General features: G+C 51.5%; 1 protein-coding gene across 4 annotated transcripts in view; it reads right to left on the bottom strand.

Moving 5' to 3' along the window:
• Positions 1-1,945: 1,945 nt before the first annotated feature.
• Positions 1,946-26,385, bottom strand: part of LOC111853570 (ephrin type-B receptor 3-like) — a 46,527-nt gene continuing 22,087 nt past the window's right edge. Inside the window, exons 2-16 of one of the 4 annotated variants that reach the window (XM_023830591.2) lie at positions 24,728-24,792; positions 21,006-21,678; positions 18,888-19,043; positions 17,861-18,196; positions 16,463-16,587; positions 15,673-15,835; positions 14,833-14,941; positions 13,500-13,552; positions 12,954-13,160; positions 11,569-11,816; positions 10,810-11,025; positions 10,572-10,721; positions 10,043-10,236; positions 7,116-7,271; positions 1,946-5,512 (exon numbers count right to left, since the gene is read on the bottom strand). In XM_023830591.2, the coding sequence (XP_023686359.1) occupies positions 5,404-5,512; positions 7,116-7,271; positions 10,043-10,236; positions 10,572-10,721; positions 10,810-11,025; positions 11,569-11,816; positions 12,954-13,160; positions 13,500-13,552; positions 14,833-14,941; positions 15,673-15,835; positions 16,463-16,587; positions 17,861-18,196; positions 18,888-19,043; positions 21,006-21,678; positions 24,728-24,792 (2,960 nt within the window). In that variant the 3' untranslated portion in view covers positions 1,946-5,403. The remainder of the gene's footprint in view (positions 5,513-7,115; positions 7,272-10,042; positions 10,237-10,571; positions 10,722-10,809; positions 11,026-11,568; positions 11,817-12,953; positions 13,161-13,499; positions 13,553-14,832; positions 14,942-15,672; positions 15,836-16,462; positions 16,588-17,860; positions 18,197-18,887; positions 19,044-21,005; positions 21,679-24,727; positions 24,793-26,385) is intronic. The other 3 variants (XM_023830592.2, XM_023830593.2, XM_023830594.2) reach the window with 3 other exon arrangements.

The following is a 26,385-nucleotide window of genomic DNA, read 5'->3' on the forward strand; positions in this document are numbered from 1 at the left end:
GAGAGACGGCACCCCGACGTGTCAGAGCCCCGTCTCCCGTTACGCCCCCCCCAGCCCCTTTGTAGCCCAGCGGAGACACATTCGAGCTCCGCGGTGCTTTTTTTGTATTTATTTTCACCTATCCCAGATCAAATTTATCTGGGGACCTCGGCGAGAAGGTAATCTGGCCGGGGAACGGCATCCCGGCGGCTCAGGTAAGGGCGCTGCTTCTGGGAGGGAAGGAGGGGGGGCACTATGGGACATGTGAGCGGGTCACAGCCTCGACGCCCAAACACCACAGCGTCACTGTAAGAAATCTCTGCTATCCCCCTACAGGGTATATGCTCGGCATATCAGTTGCACAGAGACTTTTCATTATTATGACCCCAGGGTGTTGAAAGCTTGTATTTCCCCAATAAGATATACTCGCTTTTTATTTTGAATCGTTGAATTACTTTCTTTTCCGTGACTGAGGTGACCCCACTACTGCACAGACATCCATCTCTCTCACCTATTCTGTTGCATGCCAGCCTGCATCATTCATGACAATAACTGTGAATATGTTACTACTTAAAAACAGCATCGGATGTCTAACTTTTATCTCCATGAAGGGTTACCTTTCATAAAATCACTGTGATGTCAATGAGTCAACCGGATTATTTACTTGAGTTACGTGATTAGTAGAACTTCTGCGTATAGAGATACATTTATGAGACTTTGAGGTCCGTCATCCATCCATCTTATAATCTCTAATCACGGTCATGCTCACCTGGAGCCCATCACAGGCAGCACAAGGCTGGGATACACCCTGGATGGGCTGCCAGACAATGATCAGGCTCATAAATACATTGCAATGATTTAGAGATGCTGGCTGACCTAACTGCATCTTTCTAACTACAGGAGGAAACCCACATACCCAGAGGAAGGGAAGAACATGCAAACTTCACACTCACACAAAGAGTAGAAGCCCAAACCTAGAGGTGTGAGACCACAGTGCTACCTGCTGAACCGTCATGCCACCCAGAAGACCTTAAGAGCTCCAACCAAGTGCTCCTGAAGGTTACCATGACAAAAAGTCTCATCTTGAGCAGATGATTCTGGTTTTATTTAAGAGAAACAGGAAGGAAACAAGATCCTTCCATCCTATGTGTCCTTTCGGCGAATGTGCGTTTTTAGCTGAGAGGTTCCCTTGAGGCCGCGTTATGCTGGTGGGCTAGCACCAAACGGAGAAGATCCTCAGCTTCACCTCCTAGAATCGCAGAGCACCTTGAAGGCGCCTGACACATCGGTAAGATATGCTGACCAAACCGGACGTCCGTCCATCTTCCACAACCACAAATAATTCACATAAGTCACAGAAAGCCAGGAGCCTATTCCTGACAGCCAAGGGCAGAAGGCAGGGGATGAACGCCCTGTACAAGATGCCAGTTAATGGGAAGAAAACAGGCAAAGTATGGACTCTGGTTCCCCGAGCAGAATGAGGTGGACCATCAGAGGAAAGAAGAAGAACTGGATGCATCTCACAGAAGAGGGGGAGAATTTCTTGGAGGGGGGGGGGGGGGCGAGACACAAACTTCCCAACCAACAGTGTTACAAACTCTGTGCCACCAGCTAGAAACTGCCTGTCAGTATCAGCGGCACCAAATCCCTGTGAACAACAATGCATGCCTTTAATTTTTAGCAACATTTTAGGCAAAAAGAAATTCCACAGTCTTTAAAGGGCAGTAGCACAATGCAATCTGCATATGTAATGTAACCAAACTGGGTACATCTTTTTACTGACTGTAGTTAATCCCTTTGTTTAACAAACACGTGTTTCTGTCGCTTTAGAGATATGCGGGAAATCCATCGCATTCGGGAGCGAGCGTAAATGCATCCGGAGGCTGTATCACGGTACGCTGTGAGACAGCCATTCCAAATGGAGACGTTCTCTCAAAGTAATAAAACAAAGTACACAGACACCAAATATGTATCATAAATTTCTTAAATAATTTAATTGCAAAAAAGGGTCTTTAAAAATATTTCTACAAGAATGCATCTTTGTTTTTAACCGTTTTTTCGTCTTCACCATTAAATACATCTCATTCCTATCCAAAAGTAAACCAATTCCATTTGAACTGTTTTTCATTACTATACACACACTACGAGCTTCTTTCTCTGAACTGGTTCTGAAAGTGACTAAAAGTTGTACAGTTTATGTGTTTGCTTACAAAACTCATAGAAAATCAGTAACAGGGAAGATAGCTGTAAAATATTAAGCCAGACAGCAGGTTGGGTTAGGGTTAGGGTTAGGGTTAGGATGGGAGTTGGTAACATGGGAATGAAACATCAGGGTATGAACATTTCACAGCAATGAGAAGACAGTGGGAATCAAGACTGTGGTGAAGCTGGACGAGTAGGACAACAAATGATAACGACAGCATCTTCAGTAGACCTCATCCCCAAGTAAACATTCACAAGGGGCTGTGGACTATTATCGAAAGGATGACTGATCAGTAAAAAAAAATAACAGCGATGAAGGAATGGATGTTGATTCTGCGTCAAAAAACATTTTATGTGGTCTGATGAGGAAAAATAAAACTGAGGATATGTTTTCATGTCAACACCACTAACTAAACCCAAAGATCATTGACCACTTCATTGAAATTATGCTGCACTGTTTGTCAGAATATACCGATACCACAGTATCCTGTAGATTTTCTGAAGGCGCTCATCTTTCAATGCCGTTAAGGAGAACGTGTTTCTCGTTAATACCGTAGACTACAAAGGCGATCTTTAAAACGTTTTATTTTACAATCACAGTTAAGTGGATTACGATTCTCCCAAAGTCGATAAACATGTTTTCTAAACATTTCCTACGGTGATACTTATGTTATTAGCTCATTCAAGAAACAGGGATGTTTCATTTCAATTAAATAAAAAAAAATGCTTTTTAACTTCTGCTGAAATATAATCACAGCAATGGTAAGAACGTACAAGGAAGCTATATGTAGCTGGACTGAACCAGTGGACTGAATTATTATTACCATTGGGACTTTTATTCAATATTGTAGGGTTAGCATGGGAAATAAATACATCCTTTTGTTTAAAAAAGAAAGAGTATGCCGATACTCTGCATAATACCCAGAATGGTTCTCAGACCAGAGGAAGACGAGGGAGACTGCAGACTCTCAGATCAGAACTCATACATCAATACAACAGAAGCGTCTCGCTCAGTGACAGCCACCGTGGGGCGCTGCTATTAATGTGCCTGTGATTCCCAGTGACTGCTAGCACCCTCAGATCAGGACGGGTCATGTGACAGCCCCAACCGCCCCATCAGTGGTACGGTACCGCCGCTGTTACTAATCTCATCATACCGACTACGTAGTCCTGTGTCAAGGCAGAGCCCCCCCCCCCTCGACAGACTGTGCTGCACTAATCAGGCCAGGGGCAAAACAAGAAAGGGGGTGATTACAGCCTGGGGCGGGGGTGGGGGGGGGGGGGGTAGACAGGTAATGATATGGCGGCTCTGCCTTCTCCCGCCGAAAATGTATTCCTACGGGGGCCGCAGACGGCAGGGTGCGTAAATCACGCTGACAGGCTGGAGAGCAGGGGCTAAGCGACCTGACAACAGACTTGTGCGTCTGCGTGTGTATGTGGGGGAGGGGGGGTAACAGGCACCCACACCACGTAGCACTGCATCCCTGGGGGCCAACTCCTCCGCTTGGAGCCCTCCGCCCACGCAAACGCAGCTCTGAGAGCCTCACCGGGAAGAAGGTATGAAGAGGCAGCTGAGGAAGCAGTGTCACCGAGGAGCTGGGGGGGGAAAGGGGGGGGGGCCGCATCCCAGGGGTACATTTCCATATCGGGCGACGGAGTACGAGCGCAGTCAGTACGGCGTGAGCTTCCCGGCCGTGTGTCTGCACGCACCTGAAGGGGGTTCAGGTTACCAGTGCTCTGTGGAGAGCTGAGGCTGGGGGGGGGGGGGAGTCCTCACACCTGCTTCTCGAGCAGGTGGGGGGTACAACTGGCAGTTGCTCACATCAGCATGTCATAGGTGTGTCCACAACAAAACCGATTTTCATTTTTTACCTCCGACACACGTGTGCCCTGTAAACGCAGAATTAGCGATGCAAACGCGGCCGTCCCCCACTCACCAAACTGGTTTCGTGTCGAACATGACTGAGCTCCACCACCGCCCTCCTATAGCAAACCCCCCCCCCAAACCACGCCGGGACAGGCGATGCCCAGACATTGACGTCTGCCAATAAACAAGGAGGAAAAAAAAAACCTTTGAAAACAAGCAGAGGGATAAAATAGGAAGGTATATTATTGAAGAGAGACATAAGGTCCTTTTCTGCAGTCACGTTTGAATTTCTGAACAATGCATATATATTTTTTATTTTAGAACCAATAAAAATTGCAAAATTATCAATAGAATAACAGCTATGCTGTCTCAGAAATAAAGTCTTCTGATCACAACTGAGTTCAGTCCATGCGCTGTGTGTCTGCTGTGACACGCCACTGCGGATCAGTGTCTGTGTGCCACGCTCACGCACAGGCAAATATCAAACTGGAAAGTGTCTCCGTCAAGTCTTTCGCTGTGATCCTTTTGCCCCCTCCATCCATGTCGCGATGAAGTGTTCTTTGAGTCTCACAGAGCGATCAGCCTCTAAGCATCCCAATAAATGATTTTTAAAATTGGCTGACACACAAATGAATAGCCACAATTTAATTCCTTAAAAAAAAGTCAGGATGATTGCAAAACTGTTCCTAATTGACCCCAGACTTCACACTTGGTTTAGTCTGGAAATTCAACACTAAAGTCTCACGGTGGTTCCATGGATGTTTCTGTTCCTCCCCTTTCCAGTTCTGGAACGTTCCGGTCCCTTCTGGCCTCATCTCTCTCAGGCATGTGCATTTAAAATTAAACATCTTCAATATGAAGATCGGAAAATACAAAAAGAGACAGAATGTGGGAGAGATTGTCTATTACACTCTTTTCCGCTTTACACTCATTTAGACGCCGTGTCCTTTGTTTGTCTCGTCATCCACTCGTAGTAAAGTGCTCCCTTCTTCCCTGGTTTCAGCCATCGAGTGGAGAGATCGCGTGGGGACAGATGTCATAGGAGGAGTCCCAGAAATGAACGAAAGTCCAGCCAGAAAAGTAAAATAAAACAAAAGAAAATGCTTTAAAAAATCACACACGCATGCAAACACCATCCAGGAAGGTCTGCACAGGTAATGGGACTCTTTGAAATACAGAACAATCTTAATATCCGCTAGGTGTAAACGTAGCATAACGTGGAAAACAGGAAGTGGAGGAAACAAACAAAAAATAATGTCTGAGGCACTGCGAGTCAGTTTTCTGATTGGCAGAGACAGTCAGGCAGCTGGGGTTTACATTGGCTCACTCTGGTGAAGTCCCTCCCCCTTTTTCGCTCACACCTGGATGGGCAGTGTTTGGTTCATCTGTAGTCTCATGTCCTGAATGCTGCCCAGAATCTTTTTCTGATGGCCGGCCAACGTCACTCCTATCCGAAGCAAATCCCTGCGGAGGAAGAGGGAGGCGCGGGTCAAGCAGGCGACGGGAAGACGGACGATAAATATGACATGGTTACAGTACAACTGCAGCTAAGCTGGAGACTGCCCAGAGGAGACAGACCGAGCCTGAACGCAAACAGCTTAAAGGGCTGAATCGCGGCCAAGGTCACACTCCGTCCGACGGACATGCGGGTCTCCTGCTTAACGCACCTTAACACGCTCCCACACAGAAAACAGGTGGTAAGCGGAGGGAGAGATCAAAGGTATGGGGGGGCGGCAGGTGAAGAGAAATCAATAACCCCTCCCGCCCCCCCGCCCCCCCCCCCCCCAGCCATTCCACACCTCCATGAAGCAGCTGCCACCGTTCACAGGGTGAATCCGATCAGGTCGACACCGGGCTGCTTCAGATCATGGGGGTGGGGGGGTGGCATCTAGGGAGGGCTCACCTGGCCGCCAGACCGTGGTGCAGTTAATTAGAAATGGGGGGGGGGGGGTCGATGATTCGGGACGACGTGGCACCTCTATGGAATGTCTTATGCGACCTGTTTGCTTAGTGCCACCCCTTGGGCTAACCAAGCCCCTGTTGTACAGGTTTACAGTGGATCAGCCCCCCCCACCCGACCCCCCCATGCTGTCACAGCCCCACGGGGGATCACTCCCGAGCCGTGTGGGGAATCACCATTAGCCGCCTCCGCACACTTTGCCCCCCCCCTGCCGCCACGCCCGCAAACCGCAGTTAATTGTGTCCCTCCCCTCCCCCCTCCAGTGGCCCTCTCATCACGCTGCCGGCGGACGCTGAAATGATAATGAACGGAGCCCATTACGCGGACGGCCAGGCATTAAGGACAGGAGGATTCTGCCGATTGGGCCGCTTGTCAGGGAGCCAAATTAAAACAAATTACCTGCCCCTCCATCTCCTGCACCCCCCCCCTCACCACCTCCACCGACTGGGCCCACATTTAAATGATTATTATTCTTATTCATTCATTTGATCCCGCATGTACGATCCATCTTCCTTCCCAGGCAATTTCCCGGCATTTCGGCCGCCGCGCTTTTCCCGTTCTGTCATGGCCGACATGAAACATGCTTGTATGGGGATCCTTGCAAAAAAAAAAATTTAAACTTGAGGGAGATGGAGGAGTGACTAAACAACTCTACCTCTAACCTCGAGCAGAGAAACAGCCCTGTAGGCCTCGGTGGGTGGGACTGCTGTGTGCTGTCAGTCAAAGACCGATTGCCTCTAATTGGTTTATTGTTTTGCACGTGGTTAATTTAGACAGTGACTGACAGCTCGCGATAGGTAGGATTATCACCCGTCTCACTTATTCTCATGGCTTAACCACCCACTTAAACCTGCACCCTTCCTAACAACGCCTATCCTCTGCTTAACTCTTCCTCTACACCCTTCTTCTGTAAACAGATGCCATATTTATGTTTATCTAGCAGCCACTTTTATCCAAAGCTACATGCATTTTATTTGAGGGGAAAAAAAACACTCTGGGATTTGAACCAGCAACCTTCGGATCAGAGGCACCGCGGCCTCACCCTCTGAGCTACACATCACCCCCTGACTCCTGCTTTCCCTGACTCGGGAGGCCCCGCCCACTCACTCGGAGGTCATCTGCGCCACCAGGTCGAAGGAGGCGAAGCCGGCGTTGAGGAAGTTGTCCCGGTAACGACTCATCTTTATTCCGTCCAGCCAATCGGCCACAGTGGAGAAGGCACTGTAGTCGGGGACGCAGCGACCGAGGAGGGGCTGGGAGGCCCTGCAGGGAGACAGACACAGAGAGAGGGGCGGTTAGGGAACCCCTCTGCGCCCCCTTCGGAAACCCCCCGCCACCTCTCCAGCCCTGCAGGGCCCCACGACTCCGCCTCCTCCTCCACTGTGAGCGAATGGCCTTGGGACGCAGGTCATATGCTCTCGTACCCAGAACCGGACGCTCTCCGTATTCATGACACGTCTGTCGTACATTCGTTGCGTGTCCTGTTCGTTCTTCCTTACTGTGTTAAGGTGGGTAAAAGCTCAACTTTAACAGTCGGGAGTGGACCTCCTGGTTTCTGTGGTTACGGTGGTTACCATGGTTACTGTGGTATGCATCTGGACAGGGTGGGGAGGGGCCATAGAGTCATATCCACTCGTCTGTTTGCTTTTGAAAAACTCAGATATAACCTTCTTCCTCTTCATTTTTTTCTCCCAAAATTGTTGAAGCCTGCTCATGACACCCGTGTTGCCTCGTGATGCATGCTGAGATTTGGATACTGCTGTAACATCAAATATACCAAAAATACAGTTAATTGGTAGATTTCAAATGGCAACTACATCTTTAGTCTTGCCTACAAAACACATTCTTGTTTATGAAAAAACATGGATATAATAATAATTTATTAATAAAGTTTTATGGCATTAAATTATTTGTAGATAATTTTCATGATGCTCCAAAGGTTCCCCGGACACGGGCCAGGTCGTCCCCCCCCGCGGTTCTGAGGTCCGTGACCATAGCGTCGCCGCTAACTGACGTATCCAAATCGCTCCGATAAAACACAGAATCCCTTTAGCCTTGAGTATCCCTTTGGATCGTCGTCTTACAGACGGAGTAATATGTAATTTCACACGTGGGGGGGGCCACGTACGGAAATACCCCCACTACACCAGAATATAATATCCAGTGGGTAAGCAAGCACGCTCGGATTGCCGTCCGGGAAAGCACGCTGACACGGGTAATCGGATACCATCCCGCTCTCCGTGGGGGCGTCACACGCCACATTCCAAGATGGGCCGCTAATTGCTACTCATTAAATCTTGGTAATTATTATTTAACAATTACGCAATTGTTTCGTGACATGGGTTTGGCTAAACACATAGGCATTCAATCCAGGGTGGTTCCCCAGGCAGTCTGGGATAGGCTCCAGGCCCCTCCACCACCCTGTACTGGATACAAGGTTGGAGAATGGATGTAGGCTGAGAGGTATGCCCTGCAATGACCTGGAGCCACACACGGGACAACCCTGTCATACACTCTGTGCTTCCTCACCATGACCTCATACAGGACATGACTACCAATGGGTATCAAAGCTTGGCTATCTTAGGGTGACGATACATAGGTCAACTTTTTGAGCAATGTTACTTTCCTACTCATAGTCAGCCACAAATTGGTATTTGAAAAACTGGGCAACTTTTCGTAATCATCCAGATCCAGATGAGTTGCCCTTCGTCTCACCTGGTTGACAGTTGCCTGGCAACATTGTGGAAAAAGTTGCCCCGTGTGTCGTTACAATTAGTGTGTCGATTGTATCGTAGCAGATGTTGCATCTTGTCCTTCTAAATACAAGTAGCATAGCCTAAGCTAACATTTCCTCTTCTATTCCACTGAAACATAAAGCTACTTCTGATTTAAATACTGCTACATTTGTGTGAGAAATATTTGATGTACCATTCATTTGGAAAAATACTATGCACCAAATCTTCATGGAAAAAAATACAGAAAATGAAACAACTAAATGCATTCCAAACGAATCACTCAAATTAAATGCCAAATTGCCAAAGGCCCACATTTTTAGCTACATAAAACATAAATAGACGATTAAAATGTTTAGATTTTCTGCAGGGAAATATCACACCCGCTCCGACATCAGACTTGCAAGCCCAGCGTGGTATGCGATGGCGTACATTGAGACCACGGTGAAATATGCCGGGTAAACAGTGGACTGTGCTATCACATTCGGCGGAAAATGCAATTCCGCACCAGCCAGGAATATTAAGACGGTGTCCCAGAATTCAAATAGGCTCCCCATGCTGTCCAATTGGGGGCAGGGTATTGAGGTATATTTTTTTGATGGTGGTCAAAGGGGGAAGCAGGTTTGGGAACCATGGGGTGGGGGGGGGGGTGTATCTAACAGAACCTCGTCTCTGCCCTATTGATCCCTGTCATATTTAGTTGGCATCAGATTAATCAACAATTAAGAGCAGGAGAAGGTTAATAAGTCTATACAGTGGTGCCATTGTGAAGCTGGGTGCAGACTGATGGATATAAGAGATTTTTAATAAGCCTGCCTTAAGGGCTAAGGCACTCAGTCATTAACCTAACAGACAAGTTCCTTTAATGGCCCTTTGTTACCGGCCTGGCTCTCGCTCGCAGCCACTGCTTTCTCCGACTTCAGGGCAGCCTCCGCTAACAGCCCCAACATCCAGCCGCCAATGCCGTCGGCCTAATCCGGGGGTCAAAGGTCAGTCGGAGCTGCCTGTCACCTATCAGAGCACAAGGGGACGTTGTCCTCGGGGAGAGCCGAGTAACGCGGTGAGATACTCAGACCAGCTTCAGCGCAAAGCCAGCCGAAGATCATTCGGGGGCTTCCGGAGTCCCCTCTGGGGGACACGTAGGCCTACGGACTATGAGCGGAAAGAGGCATCCCGTAACGGGTACGTTGGAGGTAAGGTGTTAAAAAATGGATTAGCGTGTCAGGCAGCGTACGTTAGCTTTGATCTCTTTAGGAGAGGCACGCCTGAAGGGGTTTCCCAGGGATACCCCACCCTGCTTACCCTGAGTTTGTGCTGGTGACCACCTTGAGGCTGGCGGCGTTGCGGATCAGCTTGTCCAGGGTGTTGACGATCTGCGAGAACTTAGGCCTCAGGTTTCTCTCCTTGAGCCAGCAGTCTAGCATCAGCTGATGCAGGGCGGTGGGACAGTCCATGGGGGGCGGCAGGCGGTAATCCTGCTCCACGGCGTTGATCACCTGGAACGGAGACGGGGTGATGAAGTAGAGGTGAAGCTTAGCAATATAGACAATCCCTGATACAACACTTCATGGTGCCTGAATGCCCTTAATCTTGCACTTTCTGCCGACTGAATAGTAGTCTTATTAAGTTCTTGCTTTGTTTGGAAGACATTTTGCAGCTCCTGCTCCAACACCACTTGCCTGGGCATTCATTGGAAGATTAGCTTAGCCGCACTTTGCAGGTATGTCTGCGATGTACAATTTACCTCACTTTGGACAAAAGAGTCACCTACATAAAAGTAACATGTAACCTAAGAAGGACCCAAAGCTAGAGAGAGGTACGTTATACTCACGTCTTGGTTGCTCATGTCCCAATATGGCCGCTCTCCGTACGACATCACTTCCCACATGACGATGCCGTAGCTCCAGACGTCGCTGGCGGAGGTGAACTTCCTGTAGGCGATGGCCTCCGGGGCGGTCCAGCGGATGGGGATCTTGCCCCCCTTTGGGGAACACAGGAAAAAAAGAGGAATGTCAGGCAGGCGGTAATAATAAGACAGGAAGGTTGCGGAGCGTGGGGCAGAGACCCACCAGCGAGCTGGTGTACGTGGGATCCGTCGAGTCGTCCTCCAGGAAGCGGGACAGGCCAAAGTCGGACACCTTGCACACCAGGTTGCTGTTGACCAGGATATTCCTGGCTGCCAGGTCCCGGTGCACGTAGTTCATGTCCGAGAGGTACTTCATGCCAGCAGCGATGCCGCGCAGCATGCCCACCAGCTGGATCACCGTGAACTGCCCGTCGTTCATCTGTGGGGACCAGACAGACGTCAGCCTAGAGCTCAGCTCGAGACGGTCCCAAGTCGCCATCGCGCTCTGCTTAAAATTCCAATAAGGTAGTGATTCATAGCCAGATGACTCCTATCTAAATGCCAAGGAAGGACGGGACAGGCAATTTGCAGGCGCCTTAGAGCGTTCGAGGAAGGACCTTTCCTAATGAAATGTGAAGAAAGATTATTTATAAATAGATTACGAAGATTAGCTTGCTGTTTGCGCTCGTAGCTGAGTCGCGGCCGATCCCACATAGTAAACTCGCCATTGGTCAGCTACCCATGCGGATACGGCTCCTTTAAAGCTGCGAGAGACATGCAGGCATATCAACAGGCCGCCCATGTTAGGACCCTGACCGCGGCTCTCTGTGACCGCCGCATCTCTGGCACGTCCCCGCAAGACTAAGCAGCACAGATGTCCGAGGACGTGTGCAGGAGAGCGTGTCCTGCCACAAGTGTCAGAGGTGACAGGTACGCCCTTGAGTGTGGCGTGTAAGCAGGTCAAGCCCGCCGTCTCCCTTACTCTGAGGAAGGAGTCCAGGGCGCCATTCTCCATAAACTCTGTGACGATCATGACTGGCCGACTCTTGGTGACCACGCCCTCCAGGCGGATGATGTTGGGGTGGTCGAACTGGCCCATGATGCTGGCCTCACTCAGGAAGTCCCGCCTCTGCCGCTCCGTGTAGCCCACCTTCAGCGTCTTGATGGCAACGATGATCTCCCGCCGCCCCGGCTGTTTGAGGCGGCCACGGCAGACTTCGCCAAACTCTCCTAAGGCAGGATGGCAGACGGGCAGAGATGGGGGGTTGTGGGGGGGGGAGGGTGGAGGCAGACAGAGGGGAGAAGGGAGTGTTACTGGCTGGAACTGAGAAGGGAAACACGGACTGGGGTAAGAGGGGGAGGGGCAAGATGGTGAGTGTGGAGCAAAATTATGGGGGTGGGAAAAAACTGTGACAAAATGGCAGCAGGAGGCACCATAAGGTTGGGGAGGTTGGAGGGGGACAGGGAAGAGGGAAGGGGAAAACTGGGGGTGGGGGGCACTAAGGAGGTGGAGCGGAGGGTGTGGTAGGAGGAGGGAGGAGTTTGACGGCTGGGGGGGGTGTGTAGTCTAAATCAGGACATGTGCATGTGTGAGGACAGAGCGGGAAGGGGTGGGGGGGACATGACACACTTGTCACTCAAGGCAAAGCTGGGCGAAAACCAGGAGCAGCAGAGAGATGTTAGAAGCACTGCCGTGTAGCGGGGGCGGGAGGGGGGGGGCAAGCCACACGGGACACTCCGTTACGATGCAGGTCTCCGAGTCGGAAATGCCAAACCCTGGTTCCTGGGGGGCACACTTCTGTAACCTTTGGAAACTATCATAATTACCAGCCTAATTTTTAGGAGGGTCAGGAGGGGGGGCTGAAGGGGTGGTAACAACGTAGGGCCTGCAGACTAATTTAGGAGGGAGGGAAAGGTGATATTATTATTAAGGGATGGTCCAGCACTATCAAGACTTATCCGCCTGTAACGGGACTGATCCACCATTAACAGGACAGTCCAACGGTAATGGAACAGTCCACTATTAATGAGACAGTCCACCACTTATGGAACAGTCCAACACTAATGAGACAGTGCAACATTAATGGAACAGTCCAACATTAATGGAACAGTCCAACATTAATGGAATAGTCCAACATTAATGGAATAGTCCACCACTAGCAAAGTAGCTTCTAGATGGTTTAAAGAGATATGCACAATTCTGGCCCTGGGTCCACCTTCAGGAGGGGGAGGGTCAGGTCAGCTGACTTGTCAGGGGTGGGGGGTTGTGGGGGTAAGTGGGAAGCGAATCCTGAAGGTGTCCGTGCCCCCCCCGGGACCAGCATTGTGAGTAAAGCCGACAGGGGAACGATTCCGTGGTCGAAGTACCGCTTGGGCTGATGTCCTTTAAGGGTACGGCCTGGCAGTGCCTAGCTGGCGTCCCCCCGCTGCTGAGATGGCTGTGTCGGTTACCTGCCCCGATGACCTCCTCGATCTTCACGCAGGAGATGTCGATTTCTTTGGCAAACTCGCGGATGGCCTCGTTCGGGTCCTCGTAGGTGAAGGGGTCAATATACACCTTCATCCCAGGAGTTACTGGAAGCAAAGAGAAAGCGGACAGTGCCCTATCAGCCGCTACAAGCCGCCGTAAGCTCCTGTAACTGGTGAGATGCAGATCATGCTTACTGGTCACCAACAGGAGAACTAAACCTGTATCCATGACAGCAATGAATCTAAGTGGCTCCACTTACAGAAGGTACTTAACCGCTGATGTGATATGACATAACATGCTCTAATAATTACATTCAGCATTGTTGTCATGATAAACCATGCAAACACAAAGTTAGTGCCTGGTCAGCTGACTAGGGTTAGGGTTATAGGGTGTTTTGCAATATAAACATATACGCATATATGTTTTATAAATGGGAAACCTACTGTACTGTTGAAGTTTCTCTGTGTATTCCAGTTCCGATCCACTACGCTGTTTCCTGTGGGGGTGAAAAGCATAATGCAGCCTCCGTGAGCAGCTCTAGAGTCCTCGGTGCAAGCCCCCCCCCCCCCCCATTAAAGGCCCAGGACCTGGTACCGCGAGTCATACGTATGTTCGAGTTGTCGAGGAAGACTACAGAGCAAAAGGGTTCCGGAGCTCTCGCAGGAGCTCACGGTCTCAAGCGAGTCGAGGGTGAATCTCTGTCATCCATTAAAAAGGTAACGGAGGCTGTTTCTAGTCGGAGACTGTGACTTTCTGCCATTTATAGCCTCTGTTTGACAGTGTCATGTGAGCCTATGCTTTAGCTACTAGTCCCACTCATAACATTTCCCTTGTTTTACCATTTCTCATGTCAGCCTATTAATATGTATGTGTGTGTGTCCGTGTGTGTGTGTGTTTGTGTGTGTTCATGTCCGTATGTGTGTATCCATGTGTTTGTGTGTGTGTGTCCATGTGTGTGTGTGTTGGGAAGGAGGGTGTTGGAATTAGATGTTAATGTGGATCCTTTGTTGTCTAACCAGTAACCGGGACAATAATGCCCGCTAGTAATTTGCATCTCATTTCCAATTCAAATGCGGGATTCTGGGATATGCCAAAGCCTTCTGTCGCAGACATACTGAGATACTGAGACACAATGTATCGATGAAAGGCGAGGCAGAGGGGGCAGAGAGATTATTCAGGCTGGCCCGACAGGACCCGGCTTGCGGGAGAAGAGCGTGGGGAGGGCTGGGGGTCGTGCCTGGGAACGGGGCCAGACCCTCCCCTCCCCACCCCACGAGATTTTCTTAGGCGCACAGGATAGGCACGGTGACCACATGCATGCGTCTTTCATCCCGCCGGTCTTTGGGGGAGTGGGGAATTTCTTTGGTGGGGGTGTTTTGTATTCCTACGGAGCGTTGATGACAGTTGCCATGGCGTGGTAATGCGCTCCGAAATTGTGCCGGAGAGTTCCGTGGGTTGATGTTAAACGGATTCACCAGCAGTGTCTACTGACTAACACACTATAGGAAGGTAATCCAGGACATACGGACTGATCCTGCCAATTTCCTGCTGCTAAATATATAATATGCATGTACAGCTGATAATGTAATGATGAGGTATTAGCCCCTAATGTGGCAGAACTGCACAAAAATGGCGATAAAGTGGATGGCCCACTCTGTGGCGTGTTTTGTCCAGTGCATTGTGGGAAGGTGCTTACTAAGCTGAAAATGGCTGGCAGCGCCAAAGAAGAAGCTGCCCAGGCAGCTAGCGAGTGATCGGGCAAAGGGGCACCCTCACCTCAGGCAGACGATGGCGATGACGACCAGGGCGATGACGAAGACCAGGCCTGCCGTCACCGAGCCCACGATAAGGGGAAGCTGCTCCTGCAGGGACTTCTCGGGGTCACCTGGGGTCACGGCCAATGGGGAGAGGGGATTAGGCCACGCCCATGTCATGTGACACACAACCTCTGCTGCCAGTGGCCACTTGTCCTCCCTCACTTCCAATGACTGCACAGAGCTTTAACTTGATTAGTGGTGCCAAACTGAATTCAAACGCTGTCATGTTTTTTTCGCAAAGAATTCATTAGACTAGATTGGATTGGATAAGATTAGATTAGAGGAAGTTCATTGGTTCACATGGCTGCCTCACACCTCCAGGATTAGGGGTTCGAATTACAGCTCTGCCCTGACCAAATGATCTCCAACGGCTGTATGGGCATTCTGGGTAGTCCAGTTTCCTCCCACAGTCCTAAGACAAGCAGTCAAGTTAATGGGAGTTGAGGGAGGATGGATGGATGGGATTAGATTAGATTAGATTAGATTAGATTAGATTAGATTAGATTAGGTGCCACATGACAGTGGTTTGGTGGAATCTGCTTTCAGTTACAATTAAAGGCTCTGATATGTAGGCTGTGAGGTAAGCTCTGTGACGACCGAACATCCTGCTCGGGACGTCCCCTGCCTGACCCTGTGCTTCCTCACCGTGGCCCCATACTGGATATATGTTTATGGTGGATGGAGGGATGGATGAGTGGGTTCATTCCTGAGATGTGTTTTTAGCGTAGCGTATAGCATATATGCAATGAGTCACATACAAAGGAGGGGCTACTACAGGGAGGGGGGATTGCGTACGCACTCTCCAGGTTGGTGCTGAAGTCCGCCGGGTTGCTGTAGCGCCCGTAGCCAGCCACGGTGCGTGCCCGCACCTGCACCACGTAGCCCGTCCCTGGCTTCAGCCCCTCCACCCGTGCGGAGCTGCGCTGGGCTGTCACCGTGTGGGCGATGGCCTCCTCGCGTCCCTGCAAGGCGATGGCCACGACAAGCCAGCAGTCACGTGACCTGGCAGAGCTGCAGGGGCAGTGCCCCCCCTGAAACACCCTCCCTGCCCCCCTACAAGGCTGCGTGGATCGGGCTCCTGCGTCACATGATCGGAAAGCGGGGAGTGCAGAGGAGTATAGGGGAAAGAATGAAGGACAAGCACAGGAGGAGGACTGAAGGAAGTGCAGAGGGGGTAGAGAGAAGGAAGTGTGTAGGAGGAGAACAGAAGGAGGCAAGTAGGGGGAGCAGCAGAGGAGCTGTGTAGGCGGGGAGTGGAGGAGGTATGAAGGTACAGAAGCAAAGGAAGTACATAGGGTGAGGAGTGGAGGAGGTGCCTAGGGGGAGGAGCGGAGGAGCTACGTAGGAGGAGGAGTGGAGCAGGTGTGTAAGGGGAGGAGCAGTGGATAAGGGGTAGTAGTGAAGGTGGTATATATGAAGAGCAGTTGAAGGAGGTACATGAGGGAGGAGCAGAGGAGGTGCACGGGGGAGGAGTGGAGAAGGCATGGGGAGAATAAAGCACCTTCACAAACCCCCTCCTGTCCAAAACATGGACGTGACCAGGAGTGACGTTACCCAGCAATGCTTTTATCATCTGCCCTCCTTCTCACCTTCTCATGGTATCTAATCTCATAATCCAAGATGATTCCGTTGGGCTTCTCTGGGGGGAGCCAGGACAGGCTCATGGTGCTCGCCGTCGCCCCCATCAGGTGGACAGTAGGTACTGGGGAAGGTGCTATGAGAGGGGAAACAACAGTTAGTACAGGAAGCATGTAAACATTACTGCACTGTTACTCTGTCAAGTAATGTTCTCAGAAGGAGTTTGTGGGAGCTAGAAAACATATACAAAATACATCCAGAACTTTCTTTACATCCCCTCAATCTATGTAACACACTTACCAACATTTTACAGTGAACTTCTCACCATCAGCTGAACACACACACACTATTCCCCCCCCCCCGTGCCGGAGCCCTCCCCGCCGACTCGACCAGCCTGCCGCATTGCTCCCCGTTCCCCCAGCCCCCCAGCCCCCCAGCCCTTGCTCCTCTCATTCTTCCCCCATTCAGGTCTTCCCATTCAGGCCATTCTCTCTCCTCCAGCGCTGTAGACTTCCCCTTTTCTTACGCGCTCTCCCTGCTCCATTTCTGCTCTCACCCCTTCACCCTTCCACCTCTTCATTTTCCCTTCCTGTCACACCGCCCCCCCCTTTTTCTTCCACTTACTTTGTTAAAAGATTTTTTAAGCCCTAAGGCTGATTCTTTGATCCCGGCCTTGTCCTTATTCCCCTAGCCTTTGCCGGGCTGCTAGGCCGCACGGCAGCTGCTCCTCCCCAAAGACAATGCTCCCTGGGCAGATTCCCTCATCACTTTAGCTCCAGGATTAAGGGGCCTCTTCCTGCTGAGACTGTGGGTAACCATGGCGTCCTATCGGCTTATACCCCCCGCCCACCCCGTATTTACTTTTGGTCTTAAAAGGTGAATGAATATTCAGAGCACCCCAAGAAAACTTGTGGTATAATCTGGTAGGGCAGACCCCCCCCCCCCCCCCCGGTCCTGTGACCGTGTACTCCTGTAGGATACGGCTTTGGGTCATGGGACGGTCCCTGTAACCCCACAACTGACCAATACACAATTATAGAGAATAGAGGCCTGGAAGGCCTGTCAGGGGGCATTCCAGAAGGATGGGGAGGGGGGCAATAGCAGACAGAGGAAGGATAATCCCACTGTTGTCTCAAGCATGGATCCCCTCCATCTCACGCACACAGGACCCCGTCGCGTTGGGGTTCCAGCCCCAGCATCATAAAAGAGGTTAACATCTTACGCCACATCTGCTGGGAAAAGGGGGCAGAGTGGGGGGTCCCGTCCAGGAGGTAAGATACGGCATCACTTTCCTAGATGCTGGAGGGGAGGCTCATTTGTCTAGGAAAATAGTGAGGATGAAGGCGGCTGTGGAGGGGCTCATGGAGGGAGAGGGTGTGGAGGGTGTGTGGGGGGCAGGGGGTACACACCGGCCTGGTTGGTGGTGATGTTGACGGTGGCGTAGTGCGGCGCTATGGGACTCTTGCTGGACACGCCGTTGACGGCCTGGATCTCGAAGCTATACTGCGTGTGGGCCTGTAGGTGGCGCACAGCCACGCGCCGCTGCGTCAGGCCCAGGCGCCGCGGGGTCATCTCCACGTTGTCGTCGCAGCGCTGGCACGCGCCGCGCTCTGGCGGGCACTTCTTGCAGATGACGTTGTAGAGCAGGTCGTCGCGGCCGCCCGACTCCCGCGGATCGCCCCACTCCAGCACCAGCGACGTCTCGTTCACGATGGAGATGACGTTCCGAGGAGATGAGGGCATGGCTGCGGGGGCGAAAGGCCCGTGAGGTCATGCTGTCCGAGTCCCCCCCAACTCCCCAGGGCATATCAGTATGAGACACGCCTACTACATCCATCCATCCATCCAACCAGTCATGTATCCATCCATCCAGACACGCTGATAACATAACTACACATCCTTTTCATGCATGAGGAAACCGGAGCCCCTGTACGAGACACAGAGACAGAACATGCAAATCCTCTGCACACAGAACTGGGCTGCATCCTGCGTCTCACACCCTCACCACGCCCCCTGGAGGGCACATCTATTTGTACCCCGGGCTGCATCTGACTGATTATCGGGGCTTATCAAGACCGAGTGGCAAATCGGGTCAGCTGGTGATGAACGCCAGTCTCAGGGATCCCTCTCATCTCCAGTTTCCTGATGCATCCCATGCTTACAGTTACAGCAGCAGGACCTCAAACCCAGTTTATTCCCTAAGCCCTGGGCCTCACAAACGGTCTTGAACACGTCCAGGTTCTCTGGTAACCTTTCAGAACTGCTCAGAGAGACGCCTCCGGCCCACGCTTACAGAATTATTTGTTCACTGTTTTCCGAGGCCGACCGACTGTTACCCTTCAGTAATATTTACATCAGACTAAAATTCAGCCGAACCGTCGACCTACTGGGTTCACAGTGGCCATGGCCCGCAAGGACGCGCGTTCCATAACTTACTGGTGCAGGCGGAGTCGGGCGAGTCGGTGTCTGCGCGGTAGAAGCCGCTGCGGCACGGACAGATGCTGGAAGCCCCAGAGGTGGCCCGGCTGTTGGGGGGGCAGGGTGAGCAGAAGATGTCCCCCTGTTTGGACTTGAAGGTTCCCGGGCTGCAGGCTGAAGAGCAACGAGAGTGGAAGGTTCTGGTCAGGAATCTCTCCCATCCCTCCCATACCCCCGAGATCCAAATTTCGTTTACGAACAACACAACCAACATTCCGGGCCTAAGAACAGCGAACACAATCAGTTTTTCCAACATCGACTGGGCGGTTCCACGAAGAAAGGTGCCCGGTACACATTCAATACACTATTCTGCACATTTGCCATAATTAGGTTCCCTTTACGTCTGCTTACAAAAAGGTGTGAAACACACACCGGTACTGGAAAGGAAAACACACACCTAGCTGTATAGAGGGAGGTCTACATTGTCTGCAAGTCTTTAGAATATGTTCCTTTGTGAGGTAGGCGGTATCTCGGCAACAACAGTGATGTAACTACGGAGTTGTATTTTATCATCATATACATGAACTTATTTTTTCCTATTTACAAACAAGAGGCTTCCTGGCAGCCGACAGATCGATGTTTTCATTACAAAAGCGAAGCCTAAGATCACTGGACAGATACGGTCGAGGAAGTAAACTGTTTTCTTTTTAAATAAGGAAGGAGCCTAACAAACCACAGCCTCGCTCCTCTCATTCCCCGTCCTACAATTTCCTCGTCTTTTGAATCCCAGTGAAAAGTTTGACAGAAGGTGTGTGTGTTTGGTGGGGGCGGCGGTGGGCGGGGGGGGGGCTTAAACCTGGCGTTCTCTATGTTTATTCAGATGTTTCTCGACACCCTACACGGAGCCTAATGAACTCACAGAACCTGGAACTGTGGGAAAAAAAAGCCAAAAACGAAGAGGTTACTAAACAGAGGACGGAAAAAACAATGGTGCCATCGATTAATATTTATGCGGCCGTCCTCGCTGCACTCTGCCTGAGAATTAATGAGTCCGCCGGCCTTCAGATTAAGGCAGAAAGCGGCTGCGCTGAGCCACGTCCCCCCAGCCCTTCGCCGGAGCGTGATTAGAGGGGGGTTTATCAGGCCCGTCGCTTGGGCTTTCACCTTGAGCCGCCAGGAGGAAACAAATGAGCTCCGGAGCATGTGCTGTAGTAGATATTTACCAGCGTCTGACCCCCCCGGCACCATCTCTCCTGAAAGTGCTCCTTTGGCACTGCAATAGTCAATGTTTATTCCTGCGACTACTTTGTCTTCCCCTCCCCCCCCATGTCCAAACCCCTGACCGCCTTGCATCTCCTAGCCCAGTGATTCTCCCAGCCCGGTTCTCGGGGACCCACAGACGGTCCATGTTTTTGCTCTCTCCCAGTTCCCTGTCAGACAGCCCACATTTTTTGCTCCCTCCCAGTTCCCTACTAGGACCTGTGGGTCCCCGAGGACCAAACTGGGAATCATTGTCCTAGCGTGTCTCATCTCTCCTCCACTAGGCCTGATGCCTCATTACATTTCCAGAATGTGCTTGATGTCGCACTTACGGTCATTGAATAGCATTATTAAGTTCTTGCTTTCTTTGGAAGATGTTGTGCAGGCCTTGTGCCTGGGCAGCCCAGCTGCACTTATGCCTAAGCGACTCCTCGATAGCATGTATGTGTGTAACGTGCTATTTGCCTCACTTTGGACACAAGCATCTGCAGCATATAAGTAAATGTAAATGTCAAAGGGTGCGCTATCGCCTCCTAGTGACACCTGAGAGGCTGAGCACCCGGGAGACCCCTTTTCCCCTCGGACCCGTGTTGCCACAGGCCCGGCTGGCCCGGCACCCCGCTAACGCAGAGGCGATGTCTGCTGCTTCCTCCGAAAGGGCTCAGAGCCTGAAGGACATTGTTATAAGTTGCTGAAATTCACAGTAAGTTCAAAACGAGTCATGCGACTCAGCAAACATCTCCAGCTGCTTCTGCGGCATCACGCGGGGGCCCGTCCGTCTGTGGTTAGCGGATATAAAATGTGGATATAAATGAAATGCATGTTCCTGCCGGGGCCTGTCTATATGGGCTCCGGGATGGGACCCCCATTGCTCACCTTGGCACTGGGTGTTCTTCATCGCAGGCTCGAACCCGGCCATGCAGGTGCAAGAGCCGATGGGGACCATCCACTCGCCATCGCCATTGCAGTAGAGCTTGATGGGGACGGACATCTCCACGGCGTTGGACACGCACACTCCGGGGGCGATCACCAACGACGTTGCCTCGGCCCCCGTGGCCGTTTCGGGGAACACGGCATAGTTGGCGATAGTGGTGGAGCACTTCTTGTAGAAGACGCGGACGGAGATGAGGGACATGCAGGCCCCCAGGTCCTGGAAGGCCAGGTAGAACCCGGCCTTGGAGAGTGGCCCAAAACTGCGGACTTTGGTGTTGACGCGGCCGGACTCGAGCATAGAGAAGCTCTCGTCGGGCGCAATGGTGTCCACCTTGACGTAAGGGTTCTCCATCCACGCCGGGCTGCTGTCGCTGGCTGTGTCGGCATCCGACTCGTAGTAGAAGAGGTTGAAGGTCTCCTTGCAGGAGCCCGGGATGTTGGGGATGCTGTTGCAGTCTCGCACGGTGAACTTGAGCTCCACGTAGACGCGCAGCACGTCCTTCCGGGGGATGAAGTCGCTACGCAGCCAGTTGTTCTGGTTCAGGTCACGCACGTTGCATACCTGATACGTCCGGATGGGGTTCATAGCGTCGTCGTAGCCGCTTACCTCCTCCCACTGTGGAAGGCAGAGAGAGGCCTGTTTTAGCTCAACATGTAATACATTCCACTAACAAAGCAAAGGTTGTGGGTTCGAATCCCTGGGAGGACATAAATTGTAGTCCTTCCTGATACATTAAGTAGTTGGATGTAGTTGATGGACAAATAAATAATTGGCAAGATGGATATACCATAAGGAGGCAGGGGAGATGTAAACATGGACCAGTAGGGTGTATAGAGGGGTGGGACCATGGGGAGACATTCCCCAGCTAAATTCTGATTGGTCCACAGAGTCCCCCCTCCCGTCACTCACCAATTCCAAACATACAATTGGCTAATAATAAGGTCGGCCCCTCAGTATGAATTATAGCCCGTCTTACGCTCCCCTAGATGTGCCCCTGCAGACCAGGATGCCGGCGTCTCCATTGGGCCTTTATCTGTTACACTGATGCCACGCAATCGAGCAATGCGCCCCAACGTCGGTGGTCGCCACGGCGACGGACCGGCATCTTAAACCACCATCCCTCCCGGTTTGTGGCGCAGCAGTGAAGAGGATGAAGGAGGGGTGTTTACCCCCCATCCAGCCGAGGGGGTCGCTGCGTCACTTCAAGACCAATTACATCCCATTCGGCGGCGAGACCCCCACCAGTAGTCGGCGAGAGAACAATAACACCCCCCCCCCTTTCCTCTATTATCACAGACAATTAAAAAGCAAAGCGTTGCCTTTTCCAGAATATTACGCAGAGGAAATATACGCGGTATATGCCCTTTCACTCGCATGCTCGCATGTCTGCATGCAATTACCCATAATCCCTCAGCATACTGGAGGCCCTTTCAACTGCACAGGTTGGAAGAGTTGAGAATTCCATTGTGTGTGTGTGTGTGAGCGTGTGTGTGTGTGTGTGTGTGTGAGCGCTCCATAACACTGTGACCCCCCCACCACCACCACCTATCTCCCGTAGAGGATGCCCCCCATGGTGTGTCTTCAGGCTAGTCTACCATTAAATGAGGCTTTCGGGATTTTGGCGCGGGCATCTGGGATCCACCTACGGGATCCACCTGGAGTCTTGGGGGATGATGGGTCCGGCTCATATGGAAGCCTGCCTTTTAAATGCTTTAATAGAGGAGGCGGCACTGGAAATATGACTTGCAATGATGAAGGATTGATGATCGCTGACAAGCACTGGTAAGTGTTGTTTCTTCACTGTGATGAACAGGCAGAGCAGCACGTAGATCCCAGCCTGTCTCACTGCACAGATCCCAGCCTGTCTCACTGCACAGATCACAGCCTGTCTCACTGCACAGATCCCTGACCATCACAGATCTCTGGCTTTCTCACCACGCAGATCCCCATCTGTCTCACTGCACAGATCCCAGTCTGTCTCACTGCACAGATCCCCGGCTCTCTCACCACGCAGATCCCCATCTGTCTCACTGCACAGATCCCAGCCTGTCGCACTGCACAGATCCCCGGCTCTCTCACCACGCACATCCCCACCCGTCTCACTGCACTGACCGCCAGCTGCCAAGTTTCCAGGGGCCGACACCAGATCCATTTAACTCACCTTTCCGAGCCACTTAAAAGTGGGCAGATGAAGTAGCCAGATGAGATTTGTGAGCTGGCTCTGTCAGAGTAATCCTGTGCACGCACTCCTGTCCCCCCCCCCCCCACTGCACGTTTTCCACAATGCTCAAGGCTCCTGCGTTTAAACACCCTTTTCATTTCTCATTTGATCCTGCATGTCGTTGCAGTGGCAACTGCAGGGGTATACCAGAGAGGAACGCATCTATGCTCGCAGCTACCGGCCCTGGCTGAAGAGACCGGTACCGAGGGGCCCGTGACGGAGCCTAATTAGCACGATTAGCTTCAGGACGGCGTTCATTTCCAGCAGCCCATCTGTCCCAGGGAGATAAAGGCAGCTTCAGATGCGCCGGGGCAAGTCACGTCCCTACTAGTGGCTAGCAGTTAGCAGAGCTGCCTTATCTTAGCGCATCTCAGCGTCTCGAGTCCCAAGAAATGTCCGCCTGGCTGACAGGGAAGCGTGACTCGTGCCTGGGAACCAGTCTTGGACCTTTTCAGAATGCCACAAACTCAAAAAGCAGCGCATGGAGAACGATCAAGGGACGGGTATATCAAAGGTGTGTACTGGGGGTGGGGGGTGTCCGGCGGGCTGGCTGGGGGGGGAGTACGAGGAAAAACAGGATGCCGAAAACCCGGGAGAGCAAAACGGCGCTCGACAAAGGACGACGCAGATGCTGAAAGTCATTAGAAATGGCACCTTCCAGAAACTTCCAGGCAAAGGAACAACAAAGTCAGGACCCCGGCAGTAATGAGGAAAGAGAGGCAGGTTAGGGGCGGAGCTGCAACCCCCTGAATGTGACATCTGTCAGGGTCCTTGGGCCGCCGTTTAGCCCCCCCCCGGGGTCCGGCTGGGTGGTGGATTACAGGGGGCCTTTCGTGGGCCAGAGGGGAGGTCAGGGCTGGGGCCGAGTACGAGCCATCATTTACCAGGGGAGAAAAACAGGCAGGATCCGCAACAGCTGGGCTAGGATGGGAGACCCGTTTGAGCGCCACCCGAAGGCCAAGGGGAGGTGGCACGGACTGGGATGCCATGAGAATGAGATCGTGTAGCTGGGACAACGCAGTGTGTACGGGGGCAAAAAGGGAGGGTAACAAACAGCGAATACGAAATGCAGCCTTGGGGTCGCAGCCCAGTGCAGCGTGAGAGGCAGCACGACTCGGGGCGCCGTATGGACACACACAGTCACTTTTGGAGGCAGAGAGACACACAGAGACACACATTAGGTATCTATCTTTGTGGGGACTCTCCATTCATTTCAATAGGCATAACCCGATTCCCAACAATGACAACCTAACCCTAACCCTAACCCTAACCCCAAACAAAATACAAGACTTTTGACATTTTTAGTTTTCGATTGCAGTCAGATTTTAGTGAAATTCAGTTTCCCCTTGTGAGAACTGAGAAAAATGTCCCCATAAGGTCAAAACACACACATACACACACACAGACAGACACACACACAGACACACACATACACCTACTCACCCCGCTTTCTGGATGCGCAGTCCAAGCCAGCTCCGTCGTAGCCCACTTGCTGTCCATCAGTGTTTCTGCAGAGTAACAAAAGCAGAAGATTTAATAACAAAGGATTTGTCAGGGAAGTAGGTGGCAGCACACGGGTGTCTGTGGAACCGAAGCTGTGCTCAGGGGGTGCGGGATGAAGGTCTCGCAGAGGGACACTTCACAGAAATCAGCTTTAATGCACCTCAGTATTCATGTACCTCTCCTCTTCGGCGAAGCGAGCAACACCTTTCCTAGACTGGACATTTACGTCCTACCAATCTGCATTTGTGTCTACCTCGTTCTGGAAACGTAGACTGCGGAGCCCGGAGTGCCGAGGGATCGCGTCCGGGGATCGGACAGGCTACGTGCGGTTAGGCGACCTGGACGTTTCTATTTGACAAAAAAACCACGGCACCGGGAAAAATACGGAGAAAAAGATCATCCGTTATTTCTACCCACGTCGGTGAGGTGGGACATGGATTTATTAAAAGCCCTTCTGTGTTATTACTGTCTGGGGTACACAGTGGGTGTCGGCCGGTTAGAGCGTCTCACATACTAGACACACGAGCAGCAGAATAACACTGTAGAATGAGGGAGGAGAAGCCCTTCCCTGAGACAGACCCGACTCCAGGCTATCTTCTCCGCTCCACCTTGCTGTTTCCCTCGCAGACCTGCCAGTGTGGGATGTTTCAGAGCTGCTAATTATGCCGGTCAGAGAGATGTCTTTAAGGACCCTCCACCCTTGTGAAAACGCAGACAGGAAGTCTGTCCTGATAGGCCCGTGTCAGGAATGGAAAAATTGTACCAGGATTCTGGGTCTGATGCTAGAACGTTCCCATAGCTGGTCTGTACCCCTCACCCGCAGAACAAAGACCTTCCCTCACATTTCTCATAAAGCAGGGCGAACAGGGATACTGGGTTAAAAAGCACAGCAGCAAGAAACGGCTTTGCCGATTGGGTGGGGCACATTGTATGTAACACAAGCACCGATTGGTCAGAAGGGCTATTCACAGTGCTGTCACCTCCCACCGTACAATACAGAAAACTTTGTGAAGACAATTGTATAGTATCAAAGGAAGGGACTGAAAACCACAGTAAGTGGGCTTAAATAATAAGTAAATAGACAATGTTCAGCTGACTCTCTCTGTAGCCTCCCTGACACACACACACGCGCACCCATTCGCACACACACACACACACACACACACACCAGCAGACTTAACTCGGGTGTGTGGAAAAACTGCAAACTCATAAGCAAGATAATCATCTTCAGTGTCCTTATGTTCACAAATTCTGTTCTGTGTAAGGTTTTTTTTTGGCAGCAGCCGGGGTAGTTGGGGGGGGGGGGGGGGGGCAAAGCCTTCTTTGTTTCGGCTCTTTCTTACTATGCAGTCTTGAGCAGCTGAGACCCCCCCCCCCAACCCCCCAGTCCCACCACTAGGCCAAAGGCCCTCAGACACAAAAAGCAAGAATATAAAAGTACAGCGCTACAGAAAAATATAACAGGAGGCAGCATGTATATCGGTGCAGCAAAACTCCGTGTCCCTGTCCACTGCTGACGATTTTTTTTTCTTGCTCCCTTGCTCACAAGAGGCGTTAAAAAAGAAGGGAAGAAAAAAGACGAGCAAACAGACACACCT

This window comes from Paramormyrops kingsleyae, chromosome 21 (genome assembly GCF_048594095.1).
Source record: "Paramormyrops kingsleyae isolate MSU_618 chromosome 21, PKINGS_0.4, whole genome shotgun sequence".
Taxonomy (NCBI): domain Eukaryota; kingdom Metazoa; phylum Chordata; class Actinopteri; order Osteoglossiformes; family Mormyridae; genus Paramormyrops; species Paramormyrops kingsleyae.